The 24,368-nt window shown below is 38.7% G+C and overlaps 1 protein-coding gene across 3 annotated transcripts in view; it reads left to right on the top strand.

Moving 5' to 3' along the window:
- The window catches only part of KCNU1 (potassium calcium-activated channel subfamily U member 1), a 146,857-nt gene that overhangs the window by 14,142 nt on the left and 108,347 nt on the right, over window positions 1-24,368 (top strand). Inside the window, exons 3-11 of one of the 3 annotated variants that reach the window (XM_053216622.1) lie at window positions 6,941-7,002; window positions 8,084-8,174; window positions 10,166-10,277; window positions 11,261-11,336; window positions 12,529-12,604; window positions 18,065-18,235; window positions 19,338-19,429; window positions 21,054-21,164; window positions 23,528-23,633. In XM_053216622.1, coding sequence (XP_053072597.1) covers window positions 6,941-7,002; window positions 8,084-8,174; window positions 10,166-10,277; window positions 11,261-11,336; window positions 12,529-12,604; window positions 18,065-18,235; window positions 19,338-19,429; window positions 21,054-21,164; window positions 23,528-23,633 — 897 coding nt within the window. The remainder of the gene's footprint in view (window positions 1-6,940; window positions 7,003-8,083; window positions 8,175-10,165; window positions 10,278-11,260; window positions 11,337-12,528; window positions 12,605-18,064; window positions 18,236-19,337; window positions 19,430-21,053; window positions 21,165-23,527; window positions 23,634-24,368) is intronic. The other 2 variants (XM_053216620.1, XM_053216619.1) reach the window with 2 other exon arrangements.

The raw sequence follows: 24,368 nt of genomic DNA, 5'->3' as shown, positions 1-24,368 counted from the left end.
AAAAGCAGGCTCACATCATCTCCTCCTCAGAGGTGCCATCACCAGCCAGGCCAGCTAGGACCCCTCCTCCAAGGTCTGCAACTCAGTTCCAAAGGGCACCTCTTTTAAGATCTAATGTTGATAATGCTGACCTCTTTTTCCTTTTTTGTTGGTAACTTTTTCAGTTAAGTTCTGTATTTTGAGATCATTGGCGAATCACATGCAGTTGAAAGAAATAAGATAGAGAGAGCCCAGTTACCCTTTACCCAATTTCCCCCAATGGTTGTATCTCACAAAACTACAGTGTAATGACAGCCAGGATATTGACATTGATATAGGCAAGCTACAATACATTTCCATAACAAAGATCCCTCATGTTTTTGGTTTTGTTTTTTGTTTTCTTTTGTTTTGCTTTGTTTTTACAGCCAGAACCACGTCCTTCCCATCTTAACACTCTTCAACCATGGCAACCAACAGTCTGTCTTATATTTGTTACTTTTGTGATTTTTTTTTGTGAGTTGATTCATCCTTTTATTTTTTATTTTTATTTTATTTAAATTCAAGTCAGTTAGCACACAGTGATACAGTATAGTCTTGGCTTCAGGAATAGAACCCAGTGATTCATCTCTTATATATGATACCCAGTGCTCATCCCCAAAAGTGCCTTCCTTAATGCACATCACTCATTTAACCCCTTTTAGTTGATCTCCCAGACAACCCTCAGGGTGCAGCTTCTTTCAGTTGCTACCTCCCTATAACTCCCATATTGTCCTTCTACCTTTCCCATCCTCCGGTGCTGTTTATTAGATTTTTAGAATCCCACTAGGAACACTAATTGTAATTTGACCAAGTTTAATTACATGTTCTGTATTAGTGTTTTCATAGGAGGTCATTTCATCTCTTTCCTCTGCTTGATCCTCCTATTTTCTTACATTTCCCACATAACTGGCATTTTCTATTGTCTGCTAATACTCATTCATGAAGATTTAGAGAATTCAGTGTCCCTCGTTTACTGTGTTGGCTGTTACTTGTGTTCTCTAGGTACACAAAACTATCTACCAAGTAAATTGGCGGTTTTAAGCCCCACTGTGGAAATCAGTCTCAATTTACTGTGTGTTTTCCCACACAGACAAACATGGGAGATCATGCTGTGGCCAGCAATTCTGCAAACAAGGCTTTCTCTGGAACAGGTCTCACATTTTTCTCTGACTGGTTTCCCGGATGCTTCTGGAAAAAAAATAGTGTTGCCGCTGCTAGCCAAGAGATTCCCCAGCAGTGATGGTGTGGCTTCAGAGTCTCCTCCAGGCCTCTCTGGCTTTGTGGCTTCACCTTTAGTCTGTGGGCTCAAGTGGAGGGCTTTCCACCCCACAAACAACCAATGCTTCCAGATTTTGCCCCTCCAACCCAAGAAAAATTTACACATCCCCTCGGAAATCCCTCCTAATATCTGTCTGACTCGGTGAACAGGTGTTCACAGGATGTTAGCTCCCAGTGCCTACTTTTGGTTGGGTATACATTTTCTTGTTTGTTATATATTATTTCTGGATAATATTTTTTAGGTTTGTGGCATGAGGTTGGTATTTTTCTTAGTTTCAATGAAACTAACATTTTCTCTTTTGGGGTGGGAGGGGGGTTAATTTCTGCGGTTTAGAGGATTGTAAACATATGGCCTGTCGTCCTCTTTCTGGAAGCTTTGCAATATATGACTTATACTTGAAAAATCACTAAAGAGATTTAGTGAAAGAGAAAAAAATCATGCGTAAAGACAAGAAAAAGATTTCATGGAAGCTATTAATCGTTATCAATACCCTGAGATAAATGTATATAATCTCCCAATATCCACTCCCAACATCTTTTCTGAGCCTCAGAATACATTTCTAACTGCTGGTAAACCCACAGACTTAGTAATATCTCCATCAACACCTAATGTAAATGTTAAAATGGAGCTTATAGTCAATGGTGAGACCCCAAGGAAATAGATGCCAGTAACTCCCAGGTATTAAATAAGCTGCAATATTGTCACTTGCAAAGCCGTTGGAAGAAAACCATTTGAAGCTCTTGGCTCTTACCCAATGACATGTAAATTATGGTAAGTTAGTTCTTTATATGTTTTGGATACTAACCCTTTATCAGATATGTCATCTGCAGATATTTTCGCCCATTCTGCAGGTTGCCTTTTAGTTTTGTTGATTGTGTCCTTCACTGTGCAGAAACTTTATTTTCATGAATTCTTAATAGTTTATTTTTGCTTTTGTTTTCCTTGCTTCAGGAGACATACATGGTAAGAAGTTGCTATGGTTGATGTCAAAGAGTTACTGCCTGTGTTCTGTGCTAGGATTTTGATGGTTTCAAGTCTCACATTTAGGTCTTTAATCCATTTTTAATTTATTTTTGTATATGATGAAAGAAAGGGTTCTAGTTTCATTCCTTTGCATGTTGCCGTCCAGTTTTCCCAACATCATTTGTTGAAGAGACTCTTTTTCCATTGGATATTTTTTCCTGCTTTGTAGGAGGTTAATTGGCCACACAGTTGTGGGTTCATTGCTGGGTTTTCTGTTCTGTTCCATTGATCTCTGTGTGTACTTTTGTGTCCGTACCATACTGTTTTGATCACTACAACTTTGTAATATAACTTGAAGTCTGGAATTGTGATGTCTCCAGCTTTGCTTTCCTTTTTCAAGGTTTCTTTGGTTATTTGGGGGTCTTTTTTGGTTCCACACAAATTTGAGGATTGTTCATTTCTGCGAAAAATGCTGTTACTCTTTTGATAGAGATTCCATTAAATGTGTAGATTTCTTTGGGTAGTATAGACATTTTAATAATATTTATTCTTCCAATCCATGAGCATGGAATCTTTTTCCATTTCTTTGTGTTGTCTTTAATTTCTTTCATTAGTGTTTTATAGTTTTACTCAGTACAGGTCTTTCACCTCGGGTTAGGTTTATTCTTAGGTATTTTATTGTTTTGGGTGAAATTGAAATTCTTATTGGTTCATTAATTTCTCTTTCTTCTGTTTCGCTATTGGTGTATAGAAATGCAATAGATTTTTGTATGTTGATTTTGAATTCTGTGATTTCACTGAATTCATGTATGTGTCAGTTTTGGCAGATTTTTGGTGGCATCTTTTGGGTTTTCTATATAGAATATCATGTTATCTATAAATAGTGAAAGTTTGACCTCTTTCTTGCCTATTTGGATACCTTTTATTTCTTTTTGTTGTCTGATTGCTAGGACTTCCAGTACTATTTTAAATAACAGTGGTGAGAGTAAACATCTCTGTCTTATTCCTGACTGTAGAAGAAAAGCTTTCAGTTTTTCCCACTAAGGATGATATTAACTGTGGGTTTTTCATATTTGGCCTTTATTGTGTTGAGGCATATTCACTCTAAACCTAATTTGTTGAGGGTTGAACGTATGTTGTACTTTGTCAGATGCTTTTTCTGCATCTATTGAAATGATCATATGGTTCTTATCCGTTCTTTTATTAATGTGGTGTATCATGTTGATCGATTTGTAAATATTGAACCACCCTTGCAACCCTGGAATAAATCCCTCTTATTTTTAAATTTTTTTAATGTTTATTTATTTTTGAGAGACAGAGAGAGACAGACAGACCACAAGCTGGGGAGGGGCAGAGAGAGAGAGGGAGACACAGAATCCCAAGCAGGCTCCAGGCTCTGAGCTGTCAGCACAGAGCCGGACGTGGGGCTTGAACTCACGAACCGTGAGATCATGACCTGAGCCGGAGTCAGATGCTTAACCGACTGAGCCACCCAGGTGCCCCTGGAATAAATCTCCTTTGATCATGGTAAATGATTTAAGGAATTTATAAAACTCAACACCCAAAAAACAAATAATCCAATTAAAATGTGTAGAAGACATGAATAGACATTTTCCCAAAGAAGACATCCAGATGACCAAGAGACACATTAAAAGATGCTCAACATCACTCATGATCAGGGAAATACAAATCAAAACTGTAAGGAAATATCACCTCACACCTGTCAGAATGGCCAAAATCAACAACACAGGAAACAACAGGTGTTGGCAAGGGTGTGGAGAAAGGGGAACCCTCCTGCACTGTTGGTGGGAGTGCAAACTGGAGCAGCCACTCTGGAAAACAATATGGAGTTTCCTCAGAAAGTTGAAAATAGAACTGCCCTATGATTTAGCAATTGCGCTACTAGGTATTTACCCAAAGAATACTAATTCAAAGGGATATATGCAACCTGATGTTTATAGCAGCATTATCTACCATAGTCAAATTATGGAAGCAGCCCAAGTGCCCATTGACTGATGAATGGATAAAGAAGGTGTATTGTATATATATACACAATGGAATACTTGTCATCCATAAAAAAGACTGAAATCTTGCCATTTGAAACAACGTGGATGGAACTAGAGAGTATTATGTTAAGCATGATCAGTCAGAGAAAGACACGGTATGACTTCACTCGTGGAATTTAAGAAACAAAATAGATGAGCAAAGGAAAAAAGGGAGTCAAACCAAAAAACAAAAATTTTTTTTAATAAAGTGTATGTATTTATCTCAGAGAGAGCAAGACAGCGAGCACAAATGGGGAGAGGGGCAAAGAGAGAGAAGAGAGGGAAACCCAATCAGGCTCCGCACTGTCAGCACAGAGCCCAACACAGGGCTTAAGCTCACAAACTGTGAGATCATGACCTGAGCCCAAATCAAGAGTCAGATGTTTAACCTATTGAGTCACCCAGGCACCCCACAAACTTTTAACTATAGAGAACAAACTGATGTTTACCACAGGGGAGATAGGTAGGGACATGGGTAAAATAGGTGACGGGGATTAAGGAGGACACTTGTGATGAGCACCAGGTGATGTATGGAAGTGTTGAATCAAGATATTGTACACTTGAAAACAGTATAAAAACTTTAAAAAGTTAAGGTAAGTTGGAAATAGCAGAGGATTTTTGGAACAAGTTCTGTTGTTGCAGAGGTATGGGAGTGCTTCCCTCTCACATCAAGCCTAAGGAAAGGCTTAAGAGGAACCACTCAGAATTTTCAGTCTGCATCTCTGGGAACTCTGAGGACACAGAGGACTGACATCTGGTTCGTTTGTGGAGAGGCACTGTTGTTGGGCTAGCTGCTCTACGGAGGAGAAGTTGTCACACTGAAGATAGTCTGTCCTTTTACTATTTGTTGGGACAAAGAATGGTTGAGCTGTTCCACCTGCCAGATAAGGGTCACATGTGAGAGTCTTCTCTTGCCTGCTCAACTAGGCATCTGGAGGGGTAGGAATTCCAGCAAAATAAAGGCATGTGAGATGTACTGAGAAAAGAATTGTGAGCAACCAGTTCAAGAACATGCTTCCACCCAATTTAAGGGAATCACAAAGGGGACCCTTAGTGATTAAATATTATCCAGAATGCAACCCTTCTGCCCTTTCCCCTTGCATTTCTGATCCCCTTTATTTTCTTAGTATGTAACTTCTAACATACCATGTAAGTTACAGATTAGTCATCTTTTCTTTTAATATTTCTTTATTTCAGAGACAGAGCATGAGTGGGGGAGGGGCAGAGAGAGGGAGACACAGAATCAGAAGCAGGCTCCAGGCTCCGAGCTGTCAGCACGGAGCCTGACATGGGGCTTGAACTCACAGACCACAAGATCATGACCTGAGCCGAAGTCGGATGCTCAACCGACTGAGCCACCCAGGCGCCCCGCAGTCATCTTTGTATTTTCTAGATGCTAAGATCCAAAAAGGCAGGGATCTTTGTACATGTTGTTCACTGATAGTTCCCAATCACCAGAATGGTATTTGGGTCATGATAGGTACTAAAAAAAAAAAAGAAATATTTGCCTAATTTGAATATGAATTGAATTGGTATCTCCAAAGAGCAATGGAATAGCCCATGCAAGTAAATATTAAACACCTCCCCTTTCCGGACCCCCAGGGTGAGAGCATAGTGATCTAACAGCAGTCAAGTCCAGCGTTTCCTTCTCTGATCTCCCTTTTCTGTTCATTCTCTAACCTTGACCTACAATTCTGGAGAGGCTCGAGGTGGCTTAGTCAGTGTGCAACTAGAAACAAAAACTCAAAAAGGGTTAATAGGGAGGAGACTGACCTTTTTCCCAGTACAGGTAACCTGCCCAAGGAAACCTGAGCTGGAAGGGAGTAAAGCTTTAATTGTAACTAAAATTCAGTTTTACTATTAGTATTACTAATAATATACTGGACTGAACATAAAAAAAAAAATGGCTGGAAAACTATAAATGACTGGAGGAATGTTTGGTTACCTAAAGTTGACCTGAAAAGTCATGGAGGCTACAAAAGGTTTCATCCAAATGCCTTGAGGGTTTGGAATGGGAAAACTTCTGATAACATTCCACCAGCTCTGCTTCTTCCATAAACCAGGCACATTCGCATGTTAAACTCACTCATATTCTTTTCCTCATTTACAGCACATTCCCTCCTGTCAAAATCCTGACTATCCTTTTACATGGACATGTTGGGACTGTTTCTTCTCCAGTATCACAGACATTTCAAGTCCAGAGTTTATGTCCAATAGCCCTCATTTCCAGCATGTAATAAAGTGCCTGACACATTTAAAGCACTTAATAAATGTTTGATGAGTGAAGAAATGAATAAACGATGGGACTTCTTGAGATCAGAAAGCTTTATGAGCGGTAGGAGGGACAAACTTTATTCTAAAGTATATAGGAATAAAAATTACATAAGTAAAATGAGTGAGTGTGTGTCATTTATTGAAGACCCAGTAAAGGTCCAATCAGTTTCTCTTGGGTGAAAGAATGAATGAATGAATTCATGCATGGATGCATGCTAACATAAATGAATGTGTGAAAAATGGCTGCATATATAGGCAAGGTTAAAAGAGTAAACACAATTTTGTTGGTTTATTTATTCATCTATATATCAATAAAATTATTTGGTCCTTGTTTTTTTTTTTTTTTGTTTTGTTTTTCCAGATGATCCTTGTATTTGTACTAAGCATTGGGTCTCTCATAATCTATTTCATCAACTCTTCTGAGTGAGTAAAATCCCCAGTCATCCTTGTCTTCTGTGTCATTAGGTTGCCAGCTAATTTGGAATTTTCTGCCGGGGGTAATGTTTAATATGCTTTCAGGCATACACACATATAAACTCATAAAAAAAAGGGGTGAGTGTTCCCCCCATGAAGCACTAAATCTAGTTTCACCGGAAAATGCACGAGTTTCCCTGCATTGCGCATTGCTACGGACTGTGGTGCTGTATACACATCTATTTTAGAGTCTCTGAGACTAGAAGCCTCCAGCTGTGGTCTCCACCCTTGAACCACTCCTGAGGGTGTTCTGTGTCTTTGGAATCCTTAAGTGTTGAAACAGAATACTTATAGTTGTTTCAGGGTTTGTCATAGGTTTCAAACAACTTTGGATGGGTTTGAAGAAGGAACATGCTAGATCTCACCTGGGATAAAGGAGCAAGTTATTGTCTGCTCCTCTCTGAAGCCATTCTCATCTTCTATACCTAGGTTAGGATGGTTTCTTGGACACAGCCTAATCTAATCTGAGCTCCACGCTGATCAGCTGGGAATTACACTGGATTTCTAGCTGAAGTAAAATTGGTATTATGGGGCCACAGAAGTCAGGCAATTTTGGAAATGCTAGGGAAACTAGTAGTCTTTGCTTTGTGAACTCCTTACTGACCTTTTAGGAAATTTTCTTTACATTTGGGTTCATATCAGTCCATTTGACTTAGTGTAGGTCTGTATGAGAAGGGCACAGATGTCAAAATGTCCTGGCTGGGCAGATAGTTTTGCAAACCAAGAAGAGCCACATAATCTCTGTGCATCTGAATCCTCATCGATAAAACAGAAATAGAACCAATAAACTCTATGAAAGGACGAACACGTAATTGTCCTGTTATTTTCAGCTCCACATGCAGTCCTGTGGTTTTGTTTGTGCATACCTTTCCTCCCAAGGGAAAAGTAATTTCCTTAAAATGTGAACGTAAGTGTCTTGGATTAACCATTCATGGTGAATAAATAGAACATTGCCTACTCTTTATTTGGTCTTCTATAGTAAAACTTTTAAAATGTACATCTGTATAAATGGTTCTTATTTCTTTTCCAGCCCTGTTGGAAGCTGTTCTTCATACCAAGACAAAACCATCCCTATTGATTTGACTTTCAATGTGTTCTTTAGTTTCTATTTTGGGTTGAGAGTAAGTATCTATGGAAAGTGGGAGGAAACAAATGAACACAACAGGTGCAACGTAAAGAGGTCTTTATGTGCCTTAGTTGTACGATCTGCCTCTGTTTTCAGGCTCTACAGCTAGAGGGTGTGTGCCCTAACCTGTCCAATGTATAAAGAGACATGAAAACTCTCCCTTGCACTTAACACTGTATCTAGGCCAAAAATTCTGGTGCAAATGAAAATGATTCCTTTGGATACCCTGTCACACTCTCCTCCTTATTGGCTTCCCAACCTACCACTGAGAAAACTTTACTAATAATCACAAGCTAGGAAACCTGAGGAACAGCCTCTGAAATGTCATTGGCTCAACCGATTCCACTGACGGGACATGTGCCATATAATTGTATAAAATACTTTAATACCTTTGTTTCATTTTTGTTACACTCATCTATTAAATAGTTCTATCATTCCATAGGCATTTATGGAAGATCCATCATAGGTCTAGATTTCAATGTATTTATCCATCACATGTTTATGGGAGACTATATATATGTGTGTGTGTGTGTGTGTGTGTGTGTGTGTGTGTGTGTATATACATATATATGTATATATATATATGTACACACACACACATATATATGTATATATATACACACACACACACATACACACACACACACACACACACACCTGTATTTTTATGACCTTCCTTCAAAACTGTGTGTGTGTGTGTGTGTGTATACATATATATATATACACACACACACATATACACACACACACACACACACACATATATATCTGTATTTTTATGGCCTTCCTTCAAAACTTAACTCTGACCACACTGACCATCAAAATCTTTTTATAGTAATTTATCCCTCTATATATGCTTGCTTTCTTAATCCAAATAGGGAAGCTCATAGACACAGGTCTTGGCCAGCCAAACTTCTAGATAGTTGTACTTTTTCCATTAAGGGCCTTTCTAAATCATGTATCTTTGTTCACAAGTAGGAGGCTTTAGGGGCACCTGGGTGGCTCAGTTGGTTAAGCATCTGACTTCAGCTCATGTCATCATCTTGCCGTTCATGAGTTCAAACCCCGCATCAGGCTCTGTGCTGACAGCTTTGGAGCCTGGAGCCTGCTTCAGATTCAGTGTCTCCCTCTCTCTCTGCCCATCCCCCACTCACACTCTGTCTCTGTCTCTCAAAAATGAATACATGTTAAAAAAAATTTTAGGAGCGCCTGGGTGGCTCAGTCGGTTAAGCGGCCGACTTCGGCTCAGGTCATGATCTCACGGTCAGTGACTTCAAGCCCCGTGTCAGGCTCTGTGCTGACAGCTCAGAGCCTGGAGCCTGTTTCAGATTCTGTGTCTCCCTCTCTCCGACCCTCCCCCGTTCATGCTTTCTCTGTCTCAAAAATAAATAAACGTTAAAAAAATTTTTTTAAAGGAGGCTTTATAAAATTCTATATATCAGAAAGCTCTAAGAGCATCAATAGGTTCAAAGTGTTTATTCTGATGTGTAAGTGTTAAGATCTGGTGAGTAAAATGGGTTCATGTTCATTTACTGAACACCCATTAAAGGAAGTTCTTTGTAAAAAAAAAAAAATTAGAGTTTATTTATTTATTTTGAGAGAGAGGGAGAGAGACTGAGAAGGGGAGGGGCAGAAAGAGGGAGAGTGAGAATCCCAGGCAGGCTCCATGCTGTCATCTCAGAGCCAGATGCGGGCTAAGAGATCATGACCTAAGCCGAAACCCAAGAGTCATGCTTAACCGACTGAGCTACCCAGGTGCCCCTGAAGGTACAGTCTTTATATAAATACATATTTATCTACATGTCTATACTAATATATATTCAAGTATATAGCTATCTGAATACACATGCGTGTGTATGTATAGGTATGTAATAGATTGAGATCAAAGCTTCAGTTGAGTGAGATGAGTTGATAAAGCCACTGGTATGTTCATTTTTAAATTCTCGAGGGTAACAGAATATGGAGTCTTTTGTTTCCATTTCATAGTTTGTGGCAGCGGATGACAAGATCAAGTTTTGGTTGGAGATGAATTCAATTGTAGACATCTTTACCATTCCACCAACCTTTATTTCTTATTATTTGAAGAGTAACTGGCTAGGTAAGTGCGTTGTTGGAATTAGGTGTAGTCTCTCAAAAATAAATAAATTTAAGTCTTCCACTTTCACTCTTAAGTATCCTTCATTTCCATTTTTTAAATGACCTAAATGCCATTTAAAACCATTTTTCACCATGATTATATGATTTTGTAATATATTTTCAAAACCTGTTATTTTTTTAAACCTCAGTACCTGGTAACGTACCTGATGCACAGTAGGTGACGCTGGTTATTTATTGTCTGTGGACTGATTCATCCACTGCCTGAGAGACAAGGTCCAAAACCCCCCATCCCCCTGAGGCACCTATATGCTAGAATCCCACGGGGACTGGAAGAGATGAAAAGTCTCCACTGGTCTCTCAAAGCAATAAATCATCATATCCAGACAGGCTGTGACATGTTAGATATCTATCTAACTGCTTACTTTGTCTTTATGGGCAGTGCATGGACATTAGGTGGCTTCTATCGGTTTTTATGGAATTTTATATTATTATTTATTACCTATCAAATATTCCTTGCTGTTGTAATTATCAAACTACGTAAAGTAAAATATCATGGGAAAGCTGAGGAACAGACCATAGAGATTCTATAATCAGGAGTTTAAGTGGTTAATAACTAATTTACTGTCTGTTCTAAAGAGGAATTCCATAGGGTGAAATGTGAGTAGTGCTTATTATATGCGAGGCCTGCTCCCACATGCTTTCTGTGATGAGTTCAACAGCCCTATGGGCTAGGTACTTTTAATTCCCATTTTGTAGATGAGGAACTAGAGACATGAAGGGAATTGCTTTAGATTACAACAGCTGTTAAGTGTCAAGGCCAGGATCTGAACTAGAGCTCATGCCCTTAAACCCGTGGCCTTACATTGTATGTGAGCATCTCAGAGATAGAAAGAAGGTAAGTAGTCCTGATTGTGTGACAACCCTGACTACTTCCGGAAGTGACCCTCTTCTTTTGGCAGATTTGTCCTTTTGATTGCTTTGTAGGTTTAAGGTTCTTAAGAGCTTTGCGGCTGCTAGAGCTCCCTCAAATCTTGCAAATTCTCCAAGCCATCAGAACCAGGTAAATGCTAGCCCTGCCGTAAGTCCTGCTTGCTTGCTAGTTTGGATTAGGAATTAAAAATGTAAACTGAACCTTCAGTTCCTTTCGCATCGGAATTTCAGTGTAAACCCCATGAAATCCCTTAGCTCCCAAGATATTATTCATCCCCTTACTCCTGTTGTATTCATATCACATGCTGACTAGGAAGTTGACAATCATTTGAGTCTGTTTTGTAGAGCTACATTGTGTAAGTCCATTTAGACTTTAATTCTGCCTCCTCCCCCCAAAAAAAATTAAAATAAAAGCAATCCAAAGGTTTTGGTTCTATGTACTTGCTATCATGAATCATGTCTCTTCTATCTGGGAATGTGAGACAGTTTTTCTGACCATGAGGCACCCAGTAGCAGCAATGAAATCACTTACAAAAATAGAGCTGCCTAAATGTCTCAAAAAAAAATTGCAAACTACCTTTGAGCAGCAATACTTCTAAAGTGTTATGCAGTTTGGTTTAATGTTACCCACTGAAAATCTTCATGCTTCTATGTTCTCCCCAGAAACATCAAATTTTATAGGCCAGGTGATTTCGCTGCTAGGCGTTTGTGCATCATGGAGCAGTTGGGATTAGAAAGGGCTGTTCTTATGTAACAGGTAACCCTACCTGAAAACCACAGAGATTTCAGCTAAACTCTAGAACTTTACTTAGGACATAGGAGCTTGTCCAATCCTCTTCACTGAAAGAGCCTGGTATGAGTTTAGCGAGACATTTCTGTGATCTACTCAAAATTCCATTTTGCAGACCCATTCTCTGGATTCCCAGGACACTGCACTTTGTACTGTTACTTTAGACAATGTGGCAATCTATTAAATTTAGTTTATGATGATACATATATATTTGTAAAAGCAATATAATATCAGGCTGGTGGATAGCATAGCAAAGTGTAAAATTTTTGAACAAGCGTGTGTGACTGGGTATGTTCAGAACTGGGCATCTCAGACTCTAATGTGCATATGAATCAAACAGAGGATCCCTACAACAATGCAGATCTGTAGATCAGGGGTGGGGCCTGGGATCCTGCATTTCTAATAATGCTCCCAGGTAAGCGTACCATTGCTTCTGGCCCATGAACCACACTTAGAATAGTCGGATTTTAGAGGACTTGTGTTGTTCTGGAATCTGTCTGAACCCAACAACTTTTTGTCTTTCTTCCTCTAGCAGTTCAGTGAAGTTTTCCAAACTGTTATCAATAGTCCTCAGTACCTGGTTCACTGCTGCAGGATTCATTCATCTGGTAAGCATTTCCTCAAACTCTCAAGTGTTTCTGGTCAGCACAAACATCTTTTCTTTAAAAAATTGCAGGCAGACCTTCTGAACTCCTGTCTCTTTCACTGTAACCAGTGTGCAGTTTATCTTTTTACCTCCCCTTTCTTGGTCTTCTGCACTCCCATATTCTCCACAAATACGTGTTTCCTACACTCAAGGTATCTATGTTCCTTCCTTCAACATTCAAAACTTGCTCTTAAGAAAGGATCTAATAAGCTTACACTTCAAAATTATAAGCAGTAGGTGAACCTTATTGTTGTATCTTCATAGGAGTCTCAGCATTTAAAAAAAAAAGTCAAAGAAATGAAAGCAGTGAGAAACTGTCACACTTATGAACTAGGAGAGTTGTGGGAGACAAATTACTAGGTTACAAAGGGGAGCTTTAGGGCTTTCTCAGTTCTCCCGAAATCCATCTGCATATATAGCTGCCTCCTTTGCCTGTAAGAGAGGCTCATTTTTTTAAAATTTTTTAAAAATTTATTTATTTTTGAGAGAGAGAGAGAGAGAGAGAGAGACAGCTTGAGTGGGGGAGGGGCAGAGAGAGAAACAGAATCCCAAGTAGGCTCCAGGCTCTGAGCCATCAGTACAGAGCCTGATGCGGGCCTAGAACTCATGGGCTGAGATCATGACCTGAGCTGAAGTTGGATGCTTAACCGACTGAGCCAAACAGGCATCCCAGGTGCCCCAAGGCTCGTTCTTATCCCACATAATCAGAGTTATAATAAATGGATTTCAACAATAAGGAACAAACTCTTGGACTTCATTGCTTGAGGACCGTTGAGCAGTCATTGAAAATGCAGAAATTGAAATAGGATGTTGCAAGCAAAGGTCTTTGAGAAAAGGAAACAAAACAAAAAGCACAGCAGGAGTCTTTTTCACTTGAGTCCTCTCAAAATTAATTAAAGCATTAATGGTAAAACGGAAAAAGAATTTTAAAGTTACCATCTTCAGCTGATCAAGAAAAATGTCAAACACCAAATGCAAACCATGATCTGAGCCTTCAAGAGATCTGAAACCAGCTATGGATCTCCTCCATCCTCAAGCAGGAGAGAAATTTCCTTGAAAGAAGATCACAGTAGTATGAGTGGATCCCTGGATCTAGAGGGTTGCACCTGGGTGCATGGGCCCGCCATGGGAGCAGCAATCATCAGTGTCTTTCTGGAGACCTGCTGGCCATCACAGAATGGTAGGCAACAGTGCTCGAGGAGAAGCTTTTTTGTCATCAATAGCAGTTCCCCATGAAGGGCTCTTAGGCTGAATGTGGCCTATAGACCTATTTTCTTTGACCTAATTATGTTTGTATTTTCTGCTCTCGTGGTTTGTGAGTTCGAGCCCCGCGTCGGGCTCTGTGCGGACAGCTCAGAGCCTGGAGCCTGCTTCAGATTCTGTGTCTCCCTCTGTCTCTACCCCTCCCCCCCTCACACTCTGTCTCTCTCTCCTCCAAAAATAAATAAACATTAAAAAAAATTTTTTTTAAATTTGATACCCTCAAAAGGTGAGTGTTAACCAGAAGTAATCAAGAAGGGGCCTATGCTTAAATTCTGCCAAAAATAACAAGGGGGTATAGTGGAGAAAAGAGAGACATCAGCATAACAACAGTTATTTAATATAACACTTAAAAGAACAATAATTACAAGATAATTTGTCCAAGGAAACGGAGAAGAAAAAAAATCCATATTTGAGAAAAAATGCAAATAAAAGGGCTTAAAAACTAAAAGTACTAATTCAAACAAAATACATAAGGTTTTAAATAAAAGACTATTAAACCGTAGCAGGAGTTGGAAAACAGGCTGAATGATATCAGAGAAAAAGAAGAATGATATCAGAGGAAAAAGTATTACAGAGCTGAAAATGACATTAGAGGAAACCAAAATGTAATCAAACGTGACACAAACATGCTCAGGAACATAGTGGACAGGATTGCAGCAATGTGACATGGAAAAAAGAACAAAGGCATTCCAGCAATGTCAACTGAACATACTCTAAAATTAGTGTTCCTAGAGCAAAGGACAAGACAGGTGACACCAGAAGAAGCCACCAAAATAAAGTCTTGAATCTGTGGGTTAAAAAAAATTAATGTTTATTTATTTTTGAGAGAGACAGAGACAGAGCGTGAGTGGGGGAGGAACAGAGAGAGGGAGACAGAGCCCCCGAAGCAGGCTCCAGACTCCGAGCCCACAGCCGGATGCAGGGCTCAAACTCACAAACTGTGAGATATGACCTGAACTGAGATTGGTTGCTTAACCAACAGAGCCACCCAGGCACCCCTTAAATCTGTGGGTTAAAGGGTATATCATGTCCCAGTGTTGCAGGATTCTTTAGCTCAATACCCAGGGAAACTTGGCTTGCCACTTCGAAGAATGAAGAGGAGAACACAGAATAAAATGAGCAGCAGGCAAAAGCTTTTATTAAAAAGTAAGAATAGTGGAAGCAAGGGTAGTACAAAAGCTCTCTTTGAAGGTAAGGGGCACATGAAAGTGAATGCCCCAGATGATAGGCAAGGGACTTTATTTTATAGGGTTTTGGCCCATTCCTTTTTCTTTTTTCCCTTTGTTTCTTTTTAGGTTCTTTTTTTTTTTATTGGTCTGATAACTATAAATGCAGACTTGTTTATTCCTGAGGGGAACCTGGGGCAGGAGTAGGTGGTGCTTGTTACATTCGTAAGGAAAACTTTGTGTCTGAGAGAGTTTTCCTCATGGTCAGGCCCAGGAGAGTTTTTTCCGAGGTAGTTTTTCTCATGGGTAGATGTTCCTAGCATTCTTTTCAAATATGTGGTTTGCTCGCTCCCAGGGACCGTCAAGCCCTAGCCTCTCCCTTTCTGCCTACTGAATCCTATCTTTCCCTATCATACCAGGAAAAATGACACAAATTATTTATTCTAACCATATTATGGAGCAGTTTACTGATTTTCAAGGATAAGGAGAGAATCCAAGCAGAACCAAGCAAAGTCTATAAAAGGGGGAGAAATGAAAGTCACCTTGGATTTGTCAATGTCTATTGATACCAGAAGGTAATAGAGTAGGGTCTGCAAAGTTGGTGTGAAAGTATAAGCTATCCTGTCATTTTAAATATTCAAGAGAAAATAGCACCCAGGAGTCCCTTTTAAAAGCATATCTCGAGGGGCGCCTGGGTGGCTCAGTTGATCAAGTGTCTGACTCTTGGTTTCAGCTCAGGCCATGATCTTGCAGTTCGTGTGATTGAGCCCCACGTTGGGCTCTGCGCTGGCAATGTGGAGCCTGCTTGAGATTCTCGCTCTCTACCCCCCTCTGCCCCTCTCCTGCTTGTATGTGCATGTGCTCTCTCTCAAAATAAAAATAAATAAACTTAAAAAATAAGTACCTTGATGGTAAAATCCAGCCATATACAAGATGAATCAAAACTAGGAACTCAGGAATGAGGAAACCATGATATAAAGTAATGGTGGGGATTATTGAATGAATTAAAAACAGTGCAAAGGCATAGCCAAAGGAATTATGGCTACAGACTAGGGCACACATGTACCATGTAAAGATAACATAACTTGTGTGAGTGATGGCAAGGTAAGAGGAGAGGGGGGGATCCCCCTAGCGTCCTCCATAGCATTTCTTATCTGAAGTTGAACAATGTCAAGCTTGAAACATAAAATTTCAGTTCTGAAATATGAAGTTAAAAATAGATGATAACTCAGTATCTTAACATTGGTCCAAAATCCTTTACCTTAACTTTATCTTATCTCCCATCTGGGTCTCTGCTCACATGGTTTTGGAGGAAGAGCAGAGTGGACAAGGGGGCCAGCAGCAGGCCACCAACTCTTGGAGAGTGCTGGGAGGGAGGGAGGGAAGAGGTTTGAAACACTAAATACCCCCAAAGAGAGTGAGCTGAACCTTAAAACTGTTACTTGATTTATTGTGAGGGAGAATTCCAGGTTGCAATAAACTTAGTTTTAGTTTATACAACAGGTTGTACCAGGATACGATCTAATCCCTGTGCTATGATGCTGTTAACAGACACTATGGGGTTTCAGCTTAAAACTGTCTCAGGCAACTCTTTTAATCCTGAGGGAATATATATGACATAATCTGTATGTTTTAAACTGGTTTTCTTAGAATGTACTAGTCTCAGACAACAGTGAAGACTCCAGAAGTTAGTGGAAGCAGATTACTAGACTTTGCAACAAAACCCTCTGCCAGCTTTGGGAGTTAAGTGTACATGTATGATCCCTTTCTTATTTTGGAATAGGGTGTTATAAGGAGTCCATACTCTTAACCTACTCCTCAAACTTAAGAAAAGGTCACTTTTAAAAAGTGGTCAAATACCTGAGCGAACTATGTTATTTCTAATTTCTATTTCAGTTCTTTTTTTTTTTTTAGAATTTTTTTAACATTTATTTATTTTTGAGAAGAGAGAGACACAGCATGAGCAGGGGAGGAGAGAGAGAGGGAGACACAGAATCTGAAACAGGCTCCAGGCTCTGAGCTGTCAGCACAGAGCCCGACATGGGGCTGAGACTCCCGGACTGTGAGATCATGACCTGAGCCAAAGTAGGATGCTCAACCAACTGAGCCACCCAGGCGCCCCTCTAACAAAAAACCTACTTTTCCAGGCATCTCTAACATCTTAATATTTTTGCTCTAAATAGAAATGGGAAACATCCAAGAAATATGTAAGATATTTGGGAAAAAATGTCAAAAAATGGAAAAAGAAAGGAAAGTTGTATACATTATATAATTGTCATTTATAATATATAATAATATATGACATATCGTATATTTATAAGTTTATATATACCATAAATACATAGTGCCATTGCCTGAGTTACTCATTTTAATATAAAAAGGTAATCTAATGAGTTTAATTTTCTTAAAATGTGAAGACTTAGGGAGAAATCAGAGGAAATATTCTTCAGAGTTTTTTTTTTTAATCACTGAAAAAAAATGTTTTTTTTTTTGGCAGGGAGTGGCGGTGGGGAATAATGTGGAAATTTGTTTGCTTTTTCTTAGACACTAGCCTTCATTCTCTTAAGCACATTGAAGTGAAGTGCTCATGTAAGTGCTTCCTTTTCAATAATAACCCTGAGCTACTGGTAAATAAGAATAAATAATAATTGCTCGATTTCAGAACCTGGCTTATCTGAGTCTCATGGCTGTAGAATGCAGTGATTTGCCCAAATGAAAGGAAACAGATATGGGCAGCCAGTACCCCTGGGGAGCTCTCCAAATGTGGGCCCAAGCTACATCCTCCCTCAGAGTTCAGCAGTAATCGCAGTGAAGAAAACAAGACTTCACGATCTCTACACACACTTTGCAAACCCTTTAACACAGGCTAGGAATCATTAATACTTCATTTGGATTGAATTAAGTGAAACTAATCCAATGTTTTTCCTATTCTTTATAAACATTCCGTTGGATTCCATTCAGAGACCTTTCCTGAATCTCCTCTTTTTGAACAGGTGGAAAATTCTGGTGATCCCTGGCTCAAAGGTAGAAATTCACAGAACATATCATATTTTGAATCTATTTACCTGGTCATGGCAACAACGTCAACTGTTGGCTTTGGAGATGTGGTAGCCAAGACATCCCTAGGACGGACCTTCATCATGTTTTTCACCCTGGGGAGTTTGGTGAAGAATATTTTTAATATCTTTGAATATAGCTACATTAACCCAACACATGTAGTTAATGGTGATAAATAAAGCAATACAGGTTTGAGAGTGAATGTTGCATTATTCAGAGCAAGTGTGAAATGAAAACGGAAAGATACTTAGATCCCATGTTTTCCAAACTGCATCCTCTGGAGCATGTGATTCAATTGCATGATTGCCAAAGATGAGGATGGCAGACAAAGGAGAGCAGACTTTATTTATTAGTCTGCATTGAATTGAGCAATCCTATATTCCTTTACCTCTTGCCCATCAGACTAAAGTCTTTCTTCCAATGAGGAAGGGCATTTGAGATTTGATTTGAATGAGCCAAATGAGTAACTCTCTCTGAACTAGCATTTTACTTCAGATATGTGAACATCTGTGCTTGGTTCAAGAGTGTATCATGGACAAAGGAAACCTCTTTTAGTTACTTTAACTTCAGCTCCTTAAAAACCAGTAACAGAGTTCTCCCCTCCACCTTTCTGATATTCCCCTGTCCATATTATTACATCCCCTCATTTCAGTCATTTCCCCTAAACCTCTCTCTGTCCCACGTTTTATTTTTTTTCTAAGCCTCACATAGTATCACGTCAGAAGAGTCAGAAGTACAGTTAGTTGTGACTAGAGGACAAAAGGGACAGGAAGGGTGCCTTACCACTTGTCTTTGCTTTCATAATTTGGAATGCTGCAAAGCATTTTATTTGATTTAAACCAAATCCAAAGATCAAGGAAGAAAAACGGCCTGCCTTTTGAAATACAGTTCACAGATAAGAGAAAGTTTTATGCACCTTCTTTCTCTTTTATAATCTCAGAGTTTTAGAATGTCCTTGAAAACAATGAGATCTGGGGGTGCCCGGGTGGCTCAGTCCATTAAGCATCCAACTTCAGCTCAGGTCATGACCTCACACAGTTCATGGGTTCGAGCCCCTCATTGGGCTCTATGCTGACAGCTCAGAGCCTGGAGCCTGCTTCAGATTCTGTGACTCTGCTCTCTCGTGCGCTCTCTCTCTCTCTCTCTTTCTCAAAAACAAATAAACAATAAAAAAATGAAATCTAAGATTTTATTTGCTGATCATTTTAGATCCTATTTGCGAACTATGTCCCTGAAATGGTGGAAATTTTTGCTAACAAGAGGAAATACACCAGTCCCTATGAGGTGGTCAAAGGGAAGAAGTAAGTAGCTTTCAAGCATAATTTCTGCAGTTTGAGAAATTCTACTAGTCACGTATCTCTTTAAAAATGCCCGTTGCTTGGCCTAAAGTGAATATATTGGCAAGGTCCTTCATTTACTGAAGAGGGTTGTGCTAAAATAAATACCATAAGATGATATTTGGTACTTGATAAAAACAACTATGTAGATGCTGGTAAGAGCAGTAAAACAACTAAAATGACAGATAATATTATCATTCCCTATCAAATATTAAGTGTGGCAATATTTCTGCATCCCTCATCACTGTGCTCTTAACATCTATTACTGTTCTGTTCGTTTTAATCATGTGGTTAACTTACGGCTAATTTCACATAATGGATCAAATTAAAGCCGCAGTTCAAATTTAAAATAATTACTTCGACTCTGTGGTCTCAGCCAAAATTCCACTAACACCATATGGGGGCTCATTCACAGGCAGAGGTTTGCTGGAGTGAAGAGAAATTTCCATGTCTTCTACAACACTTCATAGATCACCTGTTTTGTCCATGTCACAGCCACCTGTTCTGGGAGGAAAATGGAGTTGGAGTTGTTTTTTATCATATTTCTCTGTGATGTGTTATTTCAGTATCCACTATGGTTTTCACATCCAAGAAGGAGGGAATGTATTGGAGATCTTAAATTGGAAGCAACTCTTTTTTAGTCTCTATTTGCTGTAGAGGAAAGAGGTCCAGTGGAGGTAAACTCCCTTGGAGTGGTCTCTTAGCACAATTGGATGAAAACCAAGATTGACTTAGGAGTCTGAAGAGGAAAGTAAAAAAAATAAAAATAAAATAATAATAATAATAACAACAATAAAAGGAGTGAAAAATAAATATTGAAAACATGGAAATGAACTAGATAAACCAAAGTCTTACGCAGTTCATCACAAGAAAGCGATGCGGGACACATGCCAAATTAGCCCAAAAGGTCTGGAAATCTTAAGGTTAGGTTAGGCTACATGTATGCTTTTAGTTTCCTTAAAAGAGTAATGGAGGGAAAAATAGCTTATTTAAGTGCATTACCTAAGAAGGTTGATAGCTATTTTTCACGATAAAAGTTGAGATTTTTACACTTGTCCTTGATGTCTCTCCATTGGACTCACTTTTTAGTAGCTACTAGATAATTTTCAGTGTGGAAGATAAACCAAAATAATCCAGAATGTACTGCCACCTCTGCCATAGTATTGACTATGAGAAAATCAGTGAAGTATTTTGAGCCTCTTTTGTTCCTTTGAAAAAGACTAGATCAGCTAATCAGGAGTCAAGTGAAAGAAATCAAATGAAGTAACACATGTGCAAATCCATTATAAGTTATGATAACTATGAAAAATGTCACAGTTATAATAGTTATTATTGTATTCCTGAAAACCTACGTGTTATTCAAATGTTTGGATTCATACCCAACATGGAATGAACTAGGGACCATAGAAATCTGATGTTTCTTTTCTCTATTGGAGATGCAGTCTTCAATGTTTCTATTTTAAAAATCTGGGTAATTCAAATACCAGATTGATTTAAAGCTAAATTTAAGCTAAATTTAGCTCTGCGTCTTGACAGGAAGATACTTCTGTTTCTCAGATGATCCACCTCACATATTCTTGCCCCCTAGGTTCATCGTGGTCTGTGGGAACATTACGGTTGACAGTGTGACAGCTTTCCTACGGAATTTTCTCCGCCATAAGTCAGGGCAAATCAACATTGAGATTGTTTTTCTGGGAGAGTAAGTTTATCTGTACTATTCACGGGCTCTAAATTAATCCTTGAAATATGTGTGCATTTTTTTAATGGAAAAAAATTACCCTCGCAATATTCACAGGAAAATTAGGAAATAATAATAAGCAAAAAGAGAAGAAAAGGCAATCTTACGACCAGAGTTAACCTCAGAGAATATTTTGGAATATATCTTGCCTGATGTTTATCTGTATATGTACTAACGTTGTTAAAGAGATTTCCTATCATTTACTCTTATATGACTGTGATTTTGTGCACAAGTCTGGCATTCTTTTTAATTGCTGTTCTGTTAATTATCAGAATTGGAAATGTGAGTTCAAATAGATGCAGAAAGGATTGTTTTTAATGATGTTTTTATTCTGTGAAACTTACATTTCCACAAGTAGAGTCCAAGTCAACTATTTTGTGAACCCCCTAGAAAATGCATACTTAATATGAAAAGGTTTTTAAGTAGGCAAAATGGTTTCTTATCGTTTTATTTTACAATTTTGGTTCCCAGTGAGATTGAACAATTTTTGTATGTTTTGACCATTTGACTTTCCTTTTTTGATGAATGAAGAAATTTGTCTTCATTTCTCATATCTGCTTTTCTATGAGGACGGTTATCTGCTGCTTTACTGACTTCTCAGCGGTCTTAATGTATTTTGATATTAGCCTTTTTGTGTCATTTGTTGTAAATATTTTTCTCTCTTTGCCTGTGTGTGTGCACACAGAAGCATTTGACTTACATGTACTATAACCCATCGACTCTTTCATTGTGGCATCTGGCTTTTCTGACACTCTTTGGCCTCTCTGTTCTAGAATTAAGCAAATATTTCTCTAGCGTTTCTATGTTTCCATATTGAAATATTTTGTATGTAAGCTCTCTGGAATTCATTTTGTGTAAAGTGTAAGGAACTAACTTCTTTATTTTGTTCAAATGGTTTATCAGTTATCCACACACCACCAAATAAGTCAGGCAGATTGGAAAGGGCATTTTGATCTTGTACAGGATCATATACAGGATCACTTCCGCCACTTCCACCTTCACACATTTTATAGTTCAACACTTTGTACCTTGTACATTGTGGCATGTCCAGTCCAATACAACTTTGGGCTCCCCTGTATGAGATGACCAACCAGAATTTTGAACTCCTTCATGGTGCTACATTGAGGGACAGCCAACAGTTCTATTTCAGTGTGATTGCCTGCCTGTCTTTTCGGTAATTTGTATGTTACTTGAATCCTTATTTTAAAAAATAGTCAAAAACCGGGCTAAAATTAGTGATAAGAGGCTAATAATTATAATCCAGTTGAGACAAAAAGGAAGTCATTAGATGTATTTACTGTTGTATGCACTAATGTAGGTTATTATAGGTACTTGTCAAGAGAACGAATGAAATTTTTTAAAATTTATTTTAATGTTTATTTCTTTTTGGGAGAGAGAGAGACCAAGAACGAGTGGGGGTGGGGCAGAGAGAGAGGGAGACAGAGTCTGAAGCAGGCTCCATGCTCTGAGCTGTCAGCACAGAGCCCGACGTGGGGCTCGAACCCGCCAACCAAGACATCATGACCTGAGCTGAAGGTGGATGCTCAACTGACTGAGCCACCCAGGTGCCCCTAAAACAGAAATGTGAGATTTTTTAAATGGTGCAAAATGTTGGAAGCACTCATCTAGAATTTTTCCCATTACCTATAATTTTTGATGACTCTGCAATTCATATCCTCCACGAGACATTCTCTGTGGCTCCATATTCACACAACTAAATTGCTTACTGAATATCTCCATCCCAGAGCTTCAAAGGCCCCTCAGACTTAACATTTTAAAAAACAAACTCATGATCTTATATCTCTCTCTCCAGCTAACAAGGCGAATACATAAAAGAAGGAAAGAACATGGCACTTTCTGTCTCAGCAAATTGGACCTAATCAGTGCAGTTCCTATAAACAGAAAGCAAGGCATTGTTTTTGCTGCTCCTCTCCCTTAAGCCTTACGTATACTTGCATCAATATCATCAATTTTGTCTCCTAAAGAAATACTAATTGTGTCTCTGCCACTCCATATCCACTATCACAACCCTATTCAGTTAATATTTTGTATCTCCTTAAGTTCTGGAAAGGCCACGTTATTGATTTGTGCCTTTTTCTCAGAAACTCTTCTCCTGCTGTTATATGACTGGTTTGTTCTTATTCTTCAGCACTCAGAAATAAGGCCAGATGTTAGTATCACCTAACCACATGGATTAGTAATAGAGGATGGATGTTTTCCTACAGGGGATTAGGAGTTCTGTTAAAGCCACCAAATAAATACCATGAACTCTAAACCAAAGTCAGTCATCATTTTACATCTTTGGTACTATATTCTTTGCCCAGGGTTCCTCCTTCCTTGGAATTAGAAACATTATTTAAGTGCTACATGGCCTATACGACTTTTGTTTCTGGATCTGCACTTAAGTGGGAGGATCTGAGGCGAGTTGCGGTAAGAACTAGTTGCTTTTCTTCTGATTATCCTAAGCTGCAACAATTAAGATGATAGGATGTATTTCTCTTTCAAAAGTATCAGTCCACATGCTTAAATTGGTGGAAATAAGACTTCCTCAACTTTAAAAACTGATCATAAAGGAAATGTAGCTATTGAATCTCCAAATCCTCCTTGATAAATGTCAAGTAGACAGCACTGTTTACCTACACTTAACATTTATTTATTTCACTAAATTCTCTACTTATCTAGAGCAGTTTTATTTTGCAGTCTAAGAAATCTGAAAAAGTTATGGATGGCAAAAGTGTGTTTAATCTTATCATTGAATAGAATCCTTACCAGACACAGATTTCCCAACTTTTTCTAAACACACTGATCCGCTTTCTGATAAGAGAAACAGAAAGGAAAATAGCAGAAATCCCATTAAGGATGGATGAAAAATAATGAGCAAAGACCAACAGTCTAGACAGCTTTCATTTAAGATCAAAGCACGTTTCCTCCCATGTTTTAGATTTCATAGAATCACATAAACCAAGGGCTGTAGTTTTTTAAATCAGAGATCTCTAGAGTTAACATAAAGAATTGAAATAGAAAATGACAGGCTCAGAATAATCTTTCTCTTTCCCGCAACTCAGTATTGTAAGTGCCACTTCAATAATTTTCTATACCCTTAAGATTCAGAATCCACAAATACTGAATGATGATTACTTTGGGTCAAGCATACCTCCAGTTCCT

The sequence above is a fragment of the Acinonyx jubatus genome, chromosome B1, assembly GCF_027475565.1.
Source record: "Acinonyx jubatus isolate Ajub_Pintada_27869175 chromosome B1, VMU_Ajub_asm_v1.0, whole genome shotgun sequence".
In the NCBI taxonomy this organism is placed as follows: Eukaryota; Metazoa; Chordata; class Mammalia; order Carnivora; family Felidae; genus Acinonyx; species Acinonyx jubatus.
The sequence above is the reverse complement of the archived record's forward strand: the minus strand, read 5'-3'. Positions and strand labels throughout refer to the sequence as shown.